General features: G+C 32.5%; 1 protein-coding gene across 4 annotated transcripts in view; it reads left to right on the top strand.

Annotated features, from left to right (window-relative positions):
- Window positions 1–14,531, top strand: part of LOC148623358 (HEAT repeat-containing protein 5B-like) — an 86,680-nt gene that overhangs the window by 57,268 nt on the left and 14,881 nt on the right. For all 4 annotated transcript variants that reach the window (XM_088565164.1, XM_088565165.1, XM_088565163.1 and 1 more), the window contains 9 exons: window positions 717–840; window positions 1,756–1,874; window positions 5,721–5,824; window positions 7,654–7,731; window positions 8,262–8,330; window positions 9,356–9,532; window positions 10,325–10,517; window positions 12,697–12,915; window positions 14,154–14,316. In XM_088565164.1, the coding sequence (XP_088421290.1) occupies window positions 717–840; window positions 1,756–1,874; window positions 5,721–5,824; window positions 7,654–7,731; window positions 8,262–8,330; window positions 9,356–9,532; window positions 10,325–10,517; window positions 12,697–12,915; window positions 14,154–14,316 (1,246 nt within the window). The remainder of the gene's footprint in view (window positions 1–716; window positions 841–1,755; window positions 1,875–5,720; window positions 5,825–7,653; window positions 7,732–8,261; window positions 8,331–9,355; window positions 9,533–10,324; window positions 10,518–12,696; window positions 12,916–14,153; window positions 14,317–14,531) is intronic.

The following is a 14,531-nucleotide window of genomic DNA, read 5'->3' as shown; positions in this document are numbered from 1 at the left end:
ACATTAAATGGAGTATAAGTGATCAGATAAAATAAATTATATCAAGGGTAACTAACCACAAAAGGAAGGCTGTGACTTGAACTGTTTAGGAATGAGTGGCTCATAAGTGGCCAGAAACCTGCATTTTCATAAATTTTTAACAATAAATTGAGTAGAAGTGAATTGATCTCTATGATATTTTTCTTGCAAGGTTCTATACCACATAAATAATGCTCGAGTTTATTTTTGTTCCCTGTTGCATTGTGGACACAACTCCTTGGAAACTGCTTGATGGATTTTGTTCAAAGTTTGTGGGATTGTTACTCACCATTTGTAGTTGATCATATTGTGTCCTGTTTAATTCAACAAATTTTACAGGAGTTGGGGGACTTAGTTGAATTTGTACATACTACATTATAGGAACACTTTGTTGATGCAACTCCTCTGAAACTGCTCAATGGATTTTGTAGGATTGTTAGTCATTAAATGTAGTTGATCATATTGCTTCGCAATTTTGTTTCAACCATTTTTAAATTTTACAGGAGTTATGGGGCTTTTGCACTTCAACTTTTTGGGGCAGCTGGGGACATATGGCTACACCTAGCATGAGGAATGAAGGGTAAAATGGGACCAGAACAAGTGTTCAACCTGTGAGGTTGTATCAAGCAGTGTCCTGTAAAGCATTTCAGCAGTATATCTTGACCGGATGTTGACAGATTTCATTTAACTTTTTTTAGATATGACTAGTAGTGTACAAGATGGTGACAACGATTTAGATGACAAAGACTCGGGAGATGAAGATGATGATGAAAAATTTACTGCAGCAGAGGTTGATGTTACTCATCCAACAGTAGCCCCAAGGTAACAAGTTTCCCATTACCTTTTTTTTTCACTTCTGATTGCTTTAATTAAAAAATTTGGGTAAACTAGAATCAACGAAAGCTGTCACTCAAACAGTCAAACCGGTGATCAAACTCGAAGATTATTGATCAGTGCCGCTATCCTTTATGAATGAATTTGACGATGTTAATAAAAACTTTGAAGCCGTTAAAATATATAACAAATTCTAGAAGATATGTTAACGAAACTCTTTTTAACTGGAAAGACATTATCGAGTATTCCAGTGTTATTGGTCCTTTAATATGCAAGTTTATACCCATTACAGTATGTCATAACACATTCGCATGTGGCTCAAATCATAATCAGTTAAGGTGTTATCTAAATGGCTAATTACAACCGAATTTACAGGTAATAATTATTATGTATTGTATTTTGGAATACCAGGTAATATTGTTTATTAATTACCCACTTGTAATTATGACCAATTCATCAAACGAAGTTCCTGCTTATTTCACACTTATCGCTTGACATATTTACGATTTCGTACTCCTGATGATCTAAGACTTCCGAGCCATTGACACGCCATTAAATAAAATAATTGAACTCATGTACAAAGTACACTTGCACAAAAACACAAATATTATTTTAATTCAGAAATACTAAACAAAGTAACATCGCTGGAGTAATATGCTGTTAGAAACAAACCACTCAACTGGGATCTTTGCTGACACCTACGATATAAATGCACACATCTGACCCTCGACTTTTCTGCCAAATTTGACTTAATCTATGTTTTTTCATCAATTTGGGGCAAAATTAGGTGATTCAACTTATACTCCACATCCACTTATAGTCCGGAAAATATGGTAGTTTAGTTCTTTTTTCTTATTGTGCTAATTCAGTATCTCATTGCTCTTATGAATCTTTATTTTTAAGATGGCCAACACGTGTATTTGCTACAGAATGTTTAAGAACAATAATTACAGCTTGTGAGGGAGATGACACACATTTTGACCTTGAGAAAGCCAGAAATCTGAAGAACACAACAGGTCAAGGTAATAACAGTGACTATAATCATGGGAGCAGTTTTCTAAGTGTAATAAATTTCCCTTTTTAGCTCACCTTTCTAAAGGCCATGTGAGCTGTTGCCATCACTTGGTGTCCGTCGTCATCGTTAACAACTTTTCAAAACTCTTCTCCTCTGAAACTACTGGACCAATTGGAACCAAACTTGGTATGAATGTTCCTTGGGGTATCCTGCATAGAACTGATATGGGGATTTTTGATCTGTCGAAAAACATGGCTGCCATTACTAAAAATAGAACATAGGGGTTAGACAGTAGTTTTTCGCATATATCACCAAAACGGTTAGGTTTAGCACATTATGAAAGGGGCAGTAGTGTTTAGCATGATGAGATCTATCTGCGGTCAAATTTTCTTTATAATCTATTAGCCATGTTGGAGTTATTGCCCTTTTTCAAAGTTTTTTGCTATTTTTAATAATGTTACTTCTTTCAAAAATCTTCTCCTCTGACACTATTTTACCAATGGAAAGAAAACTCGATGTACATGTTCCTTGGGGTATCCTGCATAGAATTGAAATGGTTTTTTTTGATCCGTCGAAAAACATGGCCACTGTTACTAAAAATAGAACATAGGGGGTCAGACAGTAGTTTTTTGCGTATATCTCCAAAACCGTTAGGTTTAGCCAAATTCTTTTAATAGTTGAAATGATCCTTGTTTTTTAGGACTACAAAAGTCTTCAGGCATAAAATTGGTCAGACGCTTTCTGATAAGAGTTACTACTCTTGACAGGGGAAAATGACAGGTTTTTTTTTTTTTTTACAGTTTTCAGCCAATGTCTTGAAAACTATGATAGATTTAGACTTTCATATACTGAAATGATCCTTATGATAAGTCCTATCAAAGTTTTCTTGAGTCAAAATTTATGGACAACTTCTTGTTTAATTTATTGTTCTTGAAAGGCAAAATTCAACCAGGTGAGCGATTCAGGCTCCCGGGAGCATCTTGTTTAACTGAAATGGTAATAAAGAATGAAATAAATGAAACAGAAAGCACGAGATACATACAAATAAAGGGAAATATCTCTGACTTGTTCACAATTGATTTCGTAGAAAAGTTTAAACATATACTCTGATTCATCCATTTTTGAGACAGAAAAATCCCTGTTTTCTCTGACCTCATAAGGTGAAAAAATACATTGAAACAAATAAAAAAATGTGGAATTAAAGAAGTTGGTTCGGTAAGGGCTAAATTTGGCCTCAAGAACAAAGTCTATATGAAGAAAATTTAATGTTGTTTCTCCAGCTCTTTAATGTTGATTTGATTGATTTATTGTAATAATTTGAACATATACTGTCATATATGTCCTTCAAACATGGCTGACATTGGGAAAATCTGTTCAAAAGGCTGGAAAACACCACATTTTGTGCAGTTTTTAACTCTTTTAAAAATGGCCACATGCTTGTTGACTCTCGTGCTTCATATATTTTGTGTATAATTGTCAGTTACGACTCGTGTGAAAATGTTTTAAGTCAACAGATATGTGGCCACTTCCGTTCCACACAAAAACCTAAATTGCAAAAATGTTGAAAGTTAAATGTTTTTGTATAAGTTACATAAATGCATACTGTTATTCCTGGAATAAAGTCATAAATCTTGTCAAAAACATCTTATATTCAGTGTTTGTGACCATATTACTATTATACTTCTACATAGAAATTAGCTTTAATCAAATTTTCAAAAATACCCAAATTATGGGACCAGGAAGGGTCCTTACCAAACTTTCTCCTTTACCTTATGTCAGTATATAGGATCTGACTGGTTTTTATGTGGACAGTCTTTTAAACCCAAATATCACCTCTACTTATATTGTTTAAGACTAATACCTACTGAAGTCATCCCAGCTACAAACAATGTATGTATAATCTGTTTATTTTGTGATTCTAAGGTGGAACCATACTAAATGACCAACTGAAATTAAAACAAATCTGGGGAAAATATTGTAAGCCAGCCGCAATACCTGCCGGTGGTTAACATAATGTACATGTAGAACATGTAGCGCCATATTCATGTAACTGTTCAATTTTAATAGTTGTATTTGTAGTTTCCATTTTGATGGGTTTTACTTCTGTGTATATATATGCATAGGGTTTTCTGGTATTAGTCTTTTTCTGGTGAGATCGGATCTGGTATGCATTCCTTTGTTTTATTGTGACCATGGATTCCCAATGTTTCTGGTAATCCAGATACTGCTCATAAGATAAGGTCTTTGTTGTTAACTTCAAAACGTTTATTATAGTAATAATAATATTTATATATAAAAACTATATCAACTGTACGAGTGGTGTCTGACGTGGTGGGAGATAGCACTGTGCTTTCATAAAGCGGTTTTATTATTCCTTTAAACTTCCCACATAAATAGAGAGTAATATTAGCGGCGGACTTACGAAATTATTATCTTCCTTAAGTTAAGTAAAATCCATATTTGGTATAATTTCCTCACCTAAAGTCTGGAAAGATATCAAGCAAAAATTCTAGATTTGTAAATTGCCGCCGAAGATACTTTCAGCTATCTGCCATGTTTAAATACTTTTGCGTTTATATATGTTGGGAATTTGTACCAGGTGACATAAAGCGACCAATGGCAGATTGTTCTTTTTGAAAGGGGCAGGCTGTATAGACAATGGGAAATGCTTAAAACAGCAAACTTGTCCGCTAACTGTCCTTAGTAATATATTAATAAAACAATTCGAGTGAAAGTAAGAAATGGACAAGTTGTCATAAAATAAACGATCGGACACCACTTTCATAAATGCGCATCAATATAGCAGACAAAACAACAATGTGTAAGTTTCCTTTGACAAAATAGTACCCTCTACTATTTTTTATAACAAAAAGTATGTTCAAGTCTGGCAAGGTGCACCTTACATAAAAATGAAAACTGGGACCTTTACAATGAACCTAATGTGATAAAATAATTTTACATGATGAAATAAAAGAGATTCTTTGACGTTTCACTCCATCCCCGAAAACGGCGTAAAAAAGTACAAAAATGTTGAATAATAGCCGTGAATCATAACAAGAAGTGATATAACATGAATGATTACTCCAAAAATCTTGTGCAGCTACAAGTTATTTCTTATAAAGATTGGCATAAGCCTATAAAATGACAAAATCTGTGGAAGTGGGTAAGTGTAACCTTGCCATAGTGAACACTGGTTTGACGAACATACAAAAATTGAAATTACTATGAAATAGCATGCGTAGTGACATGTCAAATACTGCTTGCCTTGTGCCACAAGCATATCAAATATAATAAATTCCTACCCTATCCCTCATTGAAAAACTATCCTAAAAAGATTAATTTCCCAAGAATAAAAAAAAGTTTCCTACAGTTTCTTACAATATGTTAATGTACTAAAAGTTGAATAGTGAAACATAAAGTAGAAAATCAATTCAAGATAGATAGCATTTATAGTCTAGTGTCTGTAACTATGTATTGTCTTGTATTTTATGTTACCTGGTCATAATCACAATAATTAAAATGCACTACTCTAGTAGAACATTTCAATGACAGTTTTTGTGCACAGAGGTACCATGTTCTGATTTACTTTGAACTAGATAATTTTTTGAAACCTATATACTTGTATTATACAAACTAGTTGTAGTAAAAATTGGTTGTAAGTTCTATTTCAGAATCATTTGTATTCCTGTTATGGGCCCTGTTGTTCTTTGTTTGTCTGCTATAGACATTGTTTGTATGCAGTAATTGGCTCTGTGATGAAGATTTATTCAAACTGTAGAAATAAAATAAAAATTGCATTTAGCCCTTAAATAACAAAATCTAGGTATTAACATCTTAATTTTTGTGTTTACAGTAAACTACCTTGTTTTACACCTGTCTGAGTTGGTCAGAATGGCATTTATAGCAGCTACATCAGATAGTAATCAGCTTAGATTGGCAGGACTCTCTGCTTTACAGGTATAGATAATTTTCTTTTATGTTCCTACCACAAAAAGAAGGTTATATTGATTTTGGGGGTCATAACCAAAATTTTTTTCTGAACAACAGCCAAAAGAGGCCTTAATCAAGCATTTTATGAAAGTTTCATGTACAACTATACAGTATGTGAGGATAGGTGAAGTGAAACTTTAGGTAAAAAAAATGGCTACTGTTTCCACAGAAGCTGAAAAAAGGCATAACCTAAGACATTGTAATTTCTCAGAAGTGTAGGTTGTTAGCAACTTGGAAGGACCTGGGCCATTTTCCCCAGAAATTTTGACCGTAAGTTGGGCCAATTTCAAAAAGTGTTCACATATCTGGAATTTTCATTGGAGTTTTTAGGAAAAACTCTTATTGGTCCCAAAAATGCAAATTTGTGAAAATATGGATAGATGAAAAGTACCAAAATTTGCAACAAAAATCTTTGAAAATACATTTTTGATATTTTTGGTATAAATAGAACACTTTGAGTCCCATAGTAGCACATCCACAAACATCACAGTGTATGATTTTTTGTGTGTGATTTAAGAAAAACATATTTTCTATAAGCACAAGATGGTTGGTAATGTGCTTTTAGGAAAAAACTCTTTTGTTAAAAATATAAAACAATAATACAGTTAATGTTATGTAGCTTATTACAACCATAATATTATGTAGTGTCCGTAGCCTAACTTGTTTGACAGTCATACTCTGCATTAGTATAAATGCAAAGGTTTTTGGTTGGAGTCTGACTTGGGAGTATTTTTTATGTTTTGAATTTTTGGTGAACCAAAGATATCATCTATTCATGACATATTTAAATGCCTAATTATATTATTTACTTGTTAGTATGTTTCAATGAACAAAATATATGGAAAGTTGGCCCAAACTCTTTGATGTGATGGTAGAGTTTGGGGAGCCTTAAAAAATAGTGCATAAAAAGGTAGATCTATATGCTGTCAGTTGCCGTTGCAACTAAAATATAGATATGGAAATCCCTTATTAACTCACCTGTCCAAAGGCCATATGAATTATTGCCATCACTTGGTGTCCATCTTTGTTAACAACTGTTCAAAACTCTTCTCTGACACTACTTGACCAATCAGAACCAAACTTGATATTAATGTTCCTTGGGGTATCCTGCGTAGAACTGGTATGGGGATTTTTGATCCATCAAAAAACATGGCTGCCTTTACTAAAAATAGAACATAGTAGTCTCAGACAGTAGTTTTTTGCATATTTTATCTCCTAAACCGTTTGGTTTAGCCAAATTCTTTCAATTGCTGGCATGATCCTTATTATTAGGCCTAGAAAAGTCTCCAAGGGATCAAAGTTGCCATTGAAAGGTGAAAATGACGATTTTTTGTTTAGTTTTCAGTCAACATCTTGAAGACTATGATAGATAGAAAGAAACTTTCAATTGCTGAAATGATCCTTATGATAAATTAATTTGAGTCAAAATAGTTGGACAACCTGTTAAATTTATTGCTTCTGGCTCCTCAGAGACTCTTGTTTGTCACTGCTATAACATTTTTATTTTTTGCACAATTTCAATAAAAAAAATTTTAAAATCAATTGACAAAAATTTTTTTCTGTAATGCTGCCAATTTCAAAATGGCTGTCTAAGGTCAAAATATAAAACTTTGGAATATCTTTGAAATCAGAGTGGTTAGAAACTTGAAATTTGGTATAAAGATATAGTTCAATAGCTAATAGGATTTGATCTTAAAATGGTGGACATAAAGTGTTGGGTTTGGGGTCAACGTTCGCTATTGACCACAATGGCAATTCTAGTTGTCATAGTGTCCAGTATGTTTTGTTTGTTTCAGGATGTTATCATGAAATTTGCAAGAGTTCCTGAACCAGAATTTCCAGGTCATGTAATTTTGGAACAGTTTCAAGCCCAGGTAGTTTAAAAAGACACTATATTTGGATGTTATAAATATCAGTTACATGAAAAGTATTATATAGATAACAGTGATTTACTGAATGTTCCCCGTGTGTAAAATTTCGATAATTCACACTGTAAAATGTATTCTGTAATTTACTCTCGGACTTTCTCCCACCAAAATGTCAAAACACAAATATCAATCTGCCATACACAAAATTGAACATTTTTATTTAAAAAAAGAGATAATGGAAGAAATCTATATAATAAATAAATAATCAATTGGTGAATAACCGAAATATGATCACTTGTGCCATGAACGCATTAAATCTATTCGTTCTTCAGTATTCATGATCATATTTTAGTTATTCACTCTTTCCAATTAATTGTCCTATTATTATTGTGTACTACACAGAAGTAACCAAAGCATGTGTGAAATTTATCAATCAAATGGACCAATCAAACAAGACTACAAAGATAAGTGTTACATCAAAATATCTCACAGGCAGATTCATAGGGGTATATATTATTTTTATTAACTTGTTTCAGGTGAGTGCAGCATTACGACCAGCCTTTTCACAAGATACCCCTTCAGATGTTACAGCAGCTGCTTGTAATGTAAGTATCATTATACATTAACTTAAGTATTTGGTAATTATTATATTGGCACAAAACTTTTGGTGGTTGAATATTGGTATGGTAAATGTGTTGTTAAGTTAAAAGAAGAGTAAAAGTCTTGTTTTGACTTAAAACTCTTGAGTTTTTATAACATCTGTTGGCAGCTTAGGGATGTAAACATCATACTGAGTGCCACTCTAACAATATATTTATGGTAACACTGACATAGCCCTAAGGCTATTACATTTGATTTGTCGTTAAAATAAACAATTAAAGGGTGATAGAATGTCAACTGGCTTATAAGGCTTCTCCCATCATGACACTATACAATTCCAAGATTTAAATTCTTTCTGTATGAGTTGACTTTCATTCACAGAGGTAATTGTTCATTGAATTCTTGATTATGTGGTTTAACATTGCCCACTAAAATGAAAATCCCATAAATAATAATGAAACCTCGAAATTTGACCACTTTCATTCTTGTCAGAAACTTATAAATCACACTCCAAATTTAGAGCTGTAGCAAGCTTGAAAGTTGTGTCTATACTTGTCCCAAGTGTTCTTGGTTTGACCTTTTTTGTCACATAAAGCTGCACTCTGCAAAGTATTTCATTGACTTTTGTTTTGAGATTTTTTTAACTACAGTATATAGTACTATTCAAAGAGTTGGATATATACTGGTAGTAATCCTCATGTCTGTCTGTCTGTCTGTCTGTCTGTCTGTCTTTCTATCATTCTTTTGAACCACTCAACCAAATCTTTCAAACTCTATGATGTGGGCCATATAATACAGGTCAAGATCAGTGACCATGTATTTCACATGTACTTTAAGGAGTTGTGGCTCTTTTTCACTTTATAAATTTGGAATGCAGTGGTATTGGTGGTTATCAGATAAACTTCCTAGAGCTAAATCTTTTCTGTTTAACAGAAGCCATTGCCTTTTCAGATAAATACTTGAAGTTGTCTTTCTAATAATGTCTATTTATTTATAGAAGGTTTGCTATTTAGTATGTATCATGTTATAGGTTTGTAGTACATGGATAGGAAGTGGTGTGGCCAGAGATTTAAATGACTTACGCAGAGTTCATCAACTGCTGGTCTCATCTTTAGCAAAACTTAACTCAGGAAAGTCTTTGTCACAATTATACAACGAAAGTGCAGTTACAATGGAAAAATTAGCTGTGTTACGAGCTTGGGCTGAGGTAAGTATTTTAGATTTTCTAACATTTTTTTACAATGCACACATTTTTTTATTGTATAATGGTTTGAGATGTCATCGTCCTTATTAATCATGCGGCATCCTTAGACAATTTGGCTTCCAGACAATAACTTGACTATAACTGAATAGATCTCTTTAAAATTGAACCACAAGGTACCATACCACAAAAAGGAGGCTGTTAATGATTTTGTGGGTTGTGAATTAAGCTGTTGAGGAAGAAGGGGTCAGAAATTGGCATTTTCATCATGGCTGGACAATAACTTGACTACTAGCAATGGATCTCTTTGAAATTATATTACTACGTATTTTTATTTGAGTATCATGAAAAAGGGAATTCAAGATATTGAACATAGTAAATCAAAGTTGTATTTTTGTAGTTACATATAAATTTCTTATGATGAATAACTGCCAGTATATTATGCAATGTAAACATAATGTAACAAATGTAATCGTGATTAAACCTGTTTTCCTTCAATAATCCATAATATTTGATTATTTTAAAATTTTATGATTACTGACTACATGTGATTACTCAATAACATTTCCTAATTATAATTTAGCTATTTCTAGTTAGACTTTATATTATGTGCACTAGAAATATTTTATTGTAAATTGAATAAGACATTACATATTCATATCAGACCAATCCCCTTGATTAAAAGCTTATGAGATAATGATCCATCTAAGTGTTGATCATTGTACAAACATTACAAATAAAATGGTTTGATAGTGTGCTCTTTGTGTGCAAGGTTAATGAAAAATTCTTGTTTTACAGGTATACATTGTAGCTGTTGAGAGAGAGAAAGAAAATGCAGTTAAAAACCAAGTGAAATCAAAGAGCTATGATGATGAATATGGAGACTGTTCTCGGGAGAGTTTGCTTACGTTAGTCAAACCAGAGTTACCTACCCTGAGTCAGAACTGGTATGGTTCTCTGAGGGATTATGGATATTTATCCTTGCCATCAGGTACAGTTGAATACATGTGCCATTAGAGAAATGATATACTCGACGTCACATACAGCACATTTTCGAATTGAAGCTCTACTTTTTAAACTGTCGGGACTTACTGCTAGAGTTGTCTCTCTTTTATATAATCTGAAGATAGTTCACATATATGCATGACATGTTAGTACCAATGAATCGCTTATTGGCTTAAATTGTGCGTAACAAATCCTTACGGGAAAATCCCATACCAATATCCGTCATGTTGGTTTCTACGGGACAATTTGTATACAAATGAAGTTCGTGAGTTCCCGTTGAACTCCGGTGACAATCGTCTGCTTGATCAACTTCTCGGTATTGTATGTTGTTCGCGTAAAATAAATCCGAGATATCCGAACTAATGCCGAAATGCATTCTGGGTTTTTCGGTTTTTGGACAAACCATTTAAACGTAAACAATATCTCCTAAAAACCCAATCACTGTAAACATGGCCGACTTTTGACAATGTAAATATTGGGACTGAGAATTAAAATCTCACCGGAATTTAACGATTCAATGTTTAGGGAGAAGCCGATTGGCTAAACGAATGAGCAAGTCATTTAAGACAATTTAAACGATGGTAGGTGTCAATAAAGTCGTAAAAAATATTTTTATTCAAATTTTAACAGTATCTTATTTATGTGACGCTGAGTATAATAATTAGTCTCTATTGTAGACCTATGTTTATGTGTTTTAATGCTATTGGTATGATCATAGTTTTGTATGAATATTACAGTAAATTTGTGTAATCAGTTATTACATGTAGTTACTGAAAAAATTAATTATTTTATGCATTACAAAAAGGTCAGTAATTTCATGGAACTATTGATGTTTTAAGAAAACTTACACATATTTGTTTTAAAAATGTAATACCTTGAAGGACCTGTCACACACCAAAATCTATATGTTGCAAAAAGAGATACCAGGCATTATATCTGGTTGGTGGCACTATTACTGTACCAAATGTTGAAGTCAGGGGGGATCCTAGATATATAATGTGTGACTAAGAAATACTATAAGCTTAGTACATAAATGGCCTCCTGCTTGTAACATTTTCATATTTGTACCACCATCATAAAAATATTGCTTCTTTCTAACATTAACATTTTTGTGGATATAAGTGTTTGTTGGGCAGCAAGAGAACAATCTGCTAGTTGCAGAATTTTTTGTTATCACAATGTGCAGAGAACCTGTAAATTGTGGGATATGTGTTAAACTGTAATTATGTTCATGTAGTTTATAATCAATATTAACATTTTCTGTTCCTAGTATATTTTTTGGTGCAGTTGGGAATCTAAATGAAATCTTGCAAGGGGGTTCCAGAGGGGGTGTGCCCCTTTTATATGGGGGTTTGAAATGATTGGCAGCACCTTGCTGACAGAAAATTATAGAAGCCTTACAGTTTTGCTAAATAGCCTAAAAAATAGTTTGATAGCTCTATTTCATGGATTTAGCGGGTTTCCTTCCCTACCATTGAATACTTTTTTTTTTAATTTAAAGCAAATTTTAAATGAAAAAATTGTCTAAAAAAATGATTTTTTTTCTGCTTCTTTGAGGCCTCCTGCTGGTAACCATGAACCAGTCTCAGCAACCTGTTTTCTGAGGACACTTTCCCAGTTAATACTTCCACCAAGTTTTTTGGGACTAAATTTGAAGAATATAGAACATTTTGAATTTTTGACTGGAATCATTTGTGTTAAAAAAAACTTTCTACCCCAAGGGAAGACTGGGATTGAAATAGAACCATTAAGGAATAAGGGGCCAAAAAGGGACTACTTCAATTTTGGTCAAATTCTTGTCCTGTGTCAAACATTTTACTGATATTAAAATTCATGGCTGTATCAAGCTTGAATGATATGTTTGTATTTGCCCAAGCTACTTGGGGTTCAACCTTTATGGTAGTATCAAGCTGTGCCATGAACAGCATTTAATTTTTTTATTTGATAATTTCATGTAATTACTTACCATTTTTAGTAACTTTATAAAATTACTAAACTAAACTAGAAATTCTACTTTTAAGAGTTCTCTTTACTTATTTCCATTTACTTTAAACATTTACTGATCACATTACATTTAAAATATCAGATTCACTATTTAGGATAAAATTTTGTGCAGATGATTGAGATTTTTTTTTAAATGAGAAAGCATGTGCTGTTCTTTTCAGAATATTCCAACCAACTTCCATCAGAAGGAGGAACATTTTATCATCCTGATACCATAGAATCTGCCAAGCAGCATTACAAACAGTCATGGACATCTATCCTTCATGCTACAACTATCTGGCTCAAGGAAATGGAATTCTCTGATGATGGCAATGAAAAATCAGCTAATGCTCCAGCTAACATCTATGACCTCAACAAGGAGAGATTTTTTCTACTTCTTGGTAATATAATTTATTGAAGAATTATGTATATATGTTACATTGTAACTGTTTCCCCTAATATTCTTGCAGGTTATACACAGGCAAATATTTTCACTTGAAATTCATGTTAATCAAGCTTCACATGAAATTAAAGGGAACTGCACATTAAATTCAGGTGAAGTGAATATCATGTGAACATTTCATATGAAGGCTTGATTCTCCTGAATTTCATGTGAACATTTCTAATGAAGGCTTGATTCTCCTGAATATCATTGAACATTTCATGTGAAGGCTTGATTCTCCTGAATATCATTGAACATTTCATATGAAGGTTTGATTCTCCTGAATATCATGTGAACATTTCATATGAAGGCTTGATTCTCCTGAATTTCATGTGAACTCTGTCATTAAGTTTATTTGCTTGATTCAGGTGGAAATCATGTAAAACAATTTTGCGTGTGTAGTCCATTCGAAGAATGTAAACTCCAATTTTATATGAGAATTTGTTTTTGTAATGATCATTATGTTTTAGACATTTCGTTTCCAGACAGTTATTTTAATTCAGTGGCATGGATCTCTAAGAAATTGTACCACAAGATTTCATACCACAAAAGAAAGATATGAATTGATTTTTGGAATTGTGGTCATAACCATTAATAGGAATTAAGGGACAAAGACAGGCATTTTCTTAAATTATGTAAAGTTGTTGATTTCTTGTCCAATTTAAATGAGGTTCTTTGATATGTGAAATTTTACTGTGTATTTAAAACTTTGATATTGGACTTTTTTTTAATAAGGTTAGTTAAATTGTTCAATTTCAACTAAAATTAAATTTAACTATTTATATAACTTCTGTATGTTTGACCATAACAGCTAAATTTTCAATTTTTGAAGTTATTGAACATTTTTCATTCTGTGTCAGAAATCTATGAAAAGTACATTTTAGCCTACATTCTTAACATGTAAGTGCACACATTATAACTATAATAACAATACCTATGTCAACAAAACATACATTGTGATATACTGTGTCTATCTTTGAGCTATAATATATACGACAAAATGTGCTATTGAAATAATAGACACATAACTCCATATCCTTTGCAAATGTTAATCCTTGACTTGTATCATAATTGTCTACAAGGTAAGATAACTCTAATTGACTTGGGCTACTAAATGTTCATCTATAAACATTTAAAATAAAGGATTTAAAAAAAAACTATTCAATTAAAATTCAGTTTTTGTTTTTTTCTATCCAGGTATTACAATGGAAGCTTTAACTAACCACACAACTGTAATACCTGAGGAGAACTTCATGTCTTTGTTAAAAGGTTTACATGCTATGGTGGCATCTGAATGGCCACAGAAATATTTAGCTGAAGATCCAGTTTTATGTGTAGAAATTCTAACTGTTATGCATCGGTAAGTGTATACACTAATGCAACCTTAATGGAGACATGACACAAAAATTTCATTTTTTAAACGTTCATATTTATAAAAACTATAGTATGTTTAGATGCGAGTATAACAAACGTTTTCTCATTAGGTTAGCGCTAAATAAAGTTAAAATGATTTATTTGTGTTATCATGGTGACCTAATTAATATGCATAAATGAAAACCGGAAGTGACGCCCACT

This window comes from Perna viridis, chromosome 2 (genome assembly GCF_037379345.1).
Source record: "Perna viridis isolate PV_CMFRI_1.1 ecotype Kerala chromosome 2, ASM3737934v1, whole genome shotgun sequence".
Taxonomy (NCBI): Eukaryota; Metazoa; Mollusca; class Bivalvia; order Mytilida; family Mytilidae; genus Perna; species Perna viridis.
This window is presented reverse-complemented; position numbering and strand designations above follow the sequence as displayed.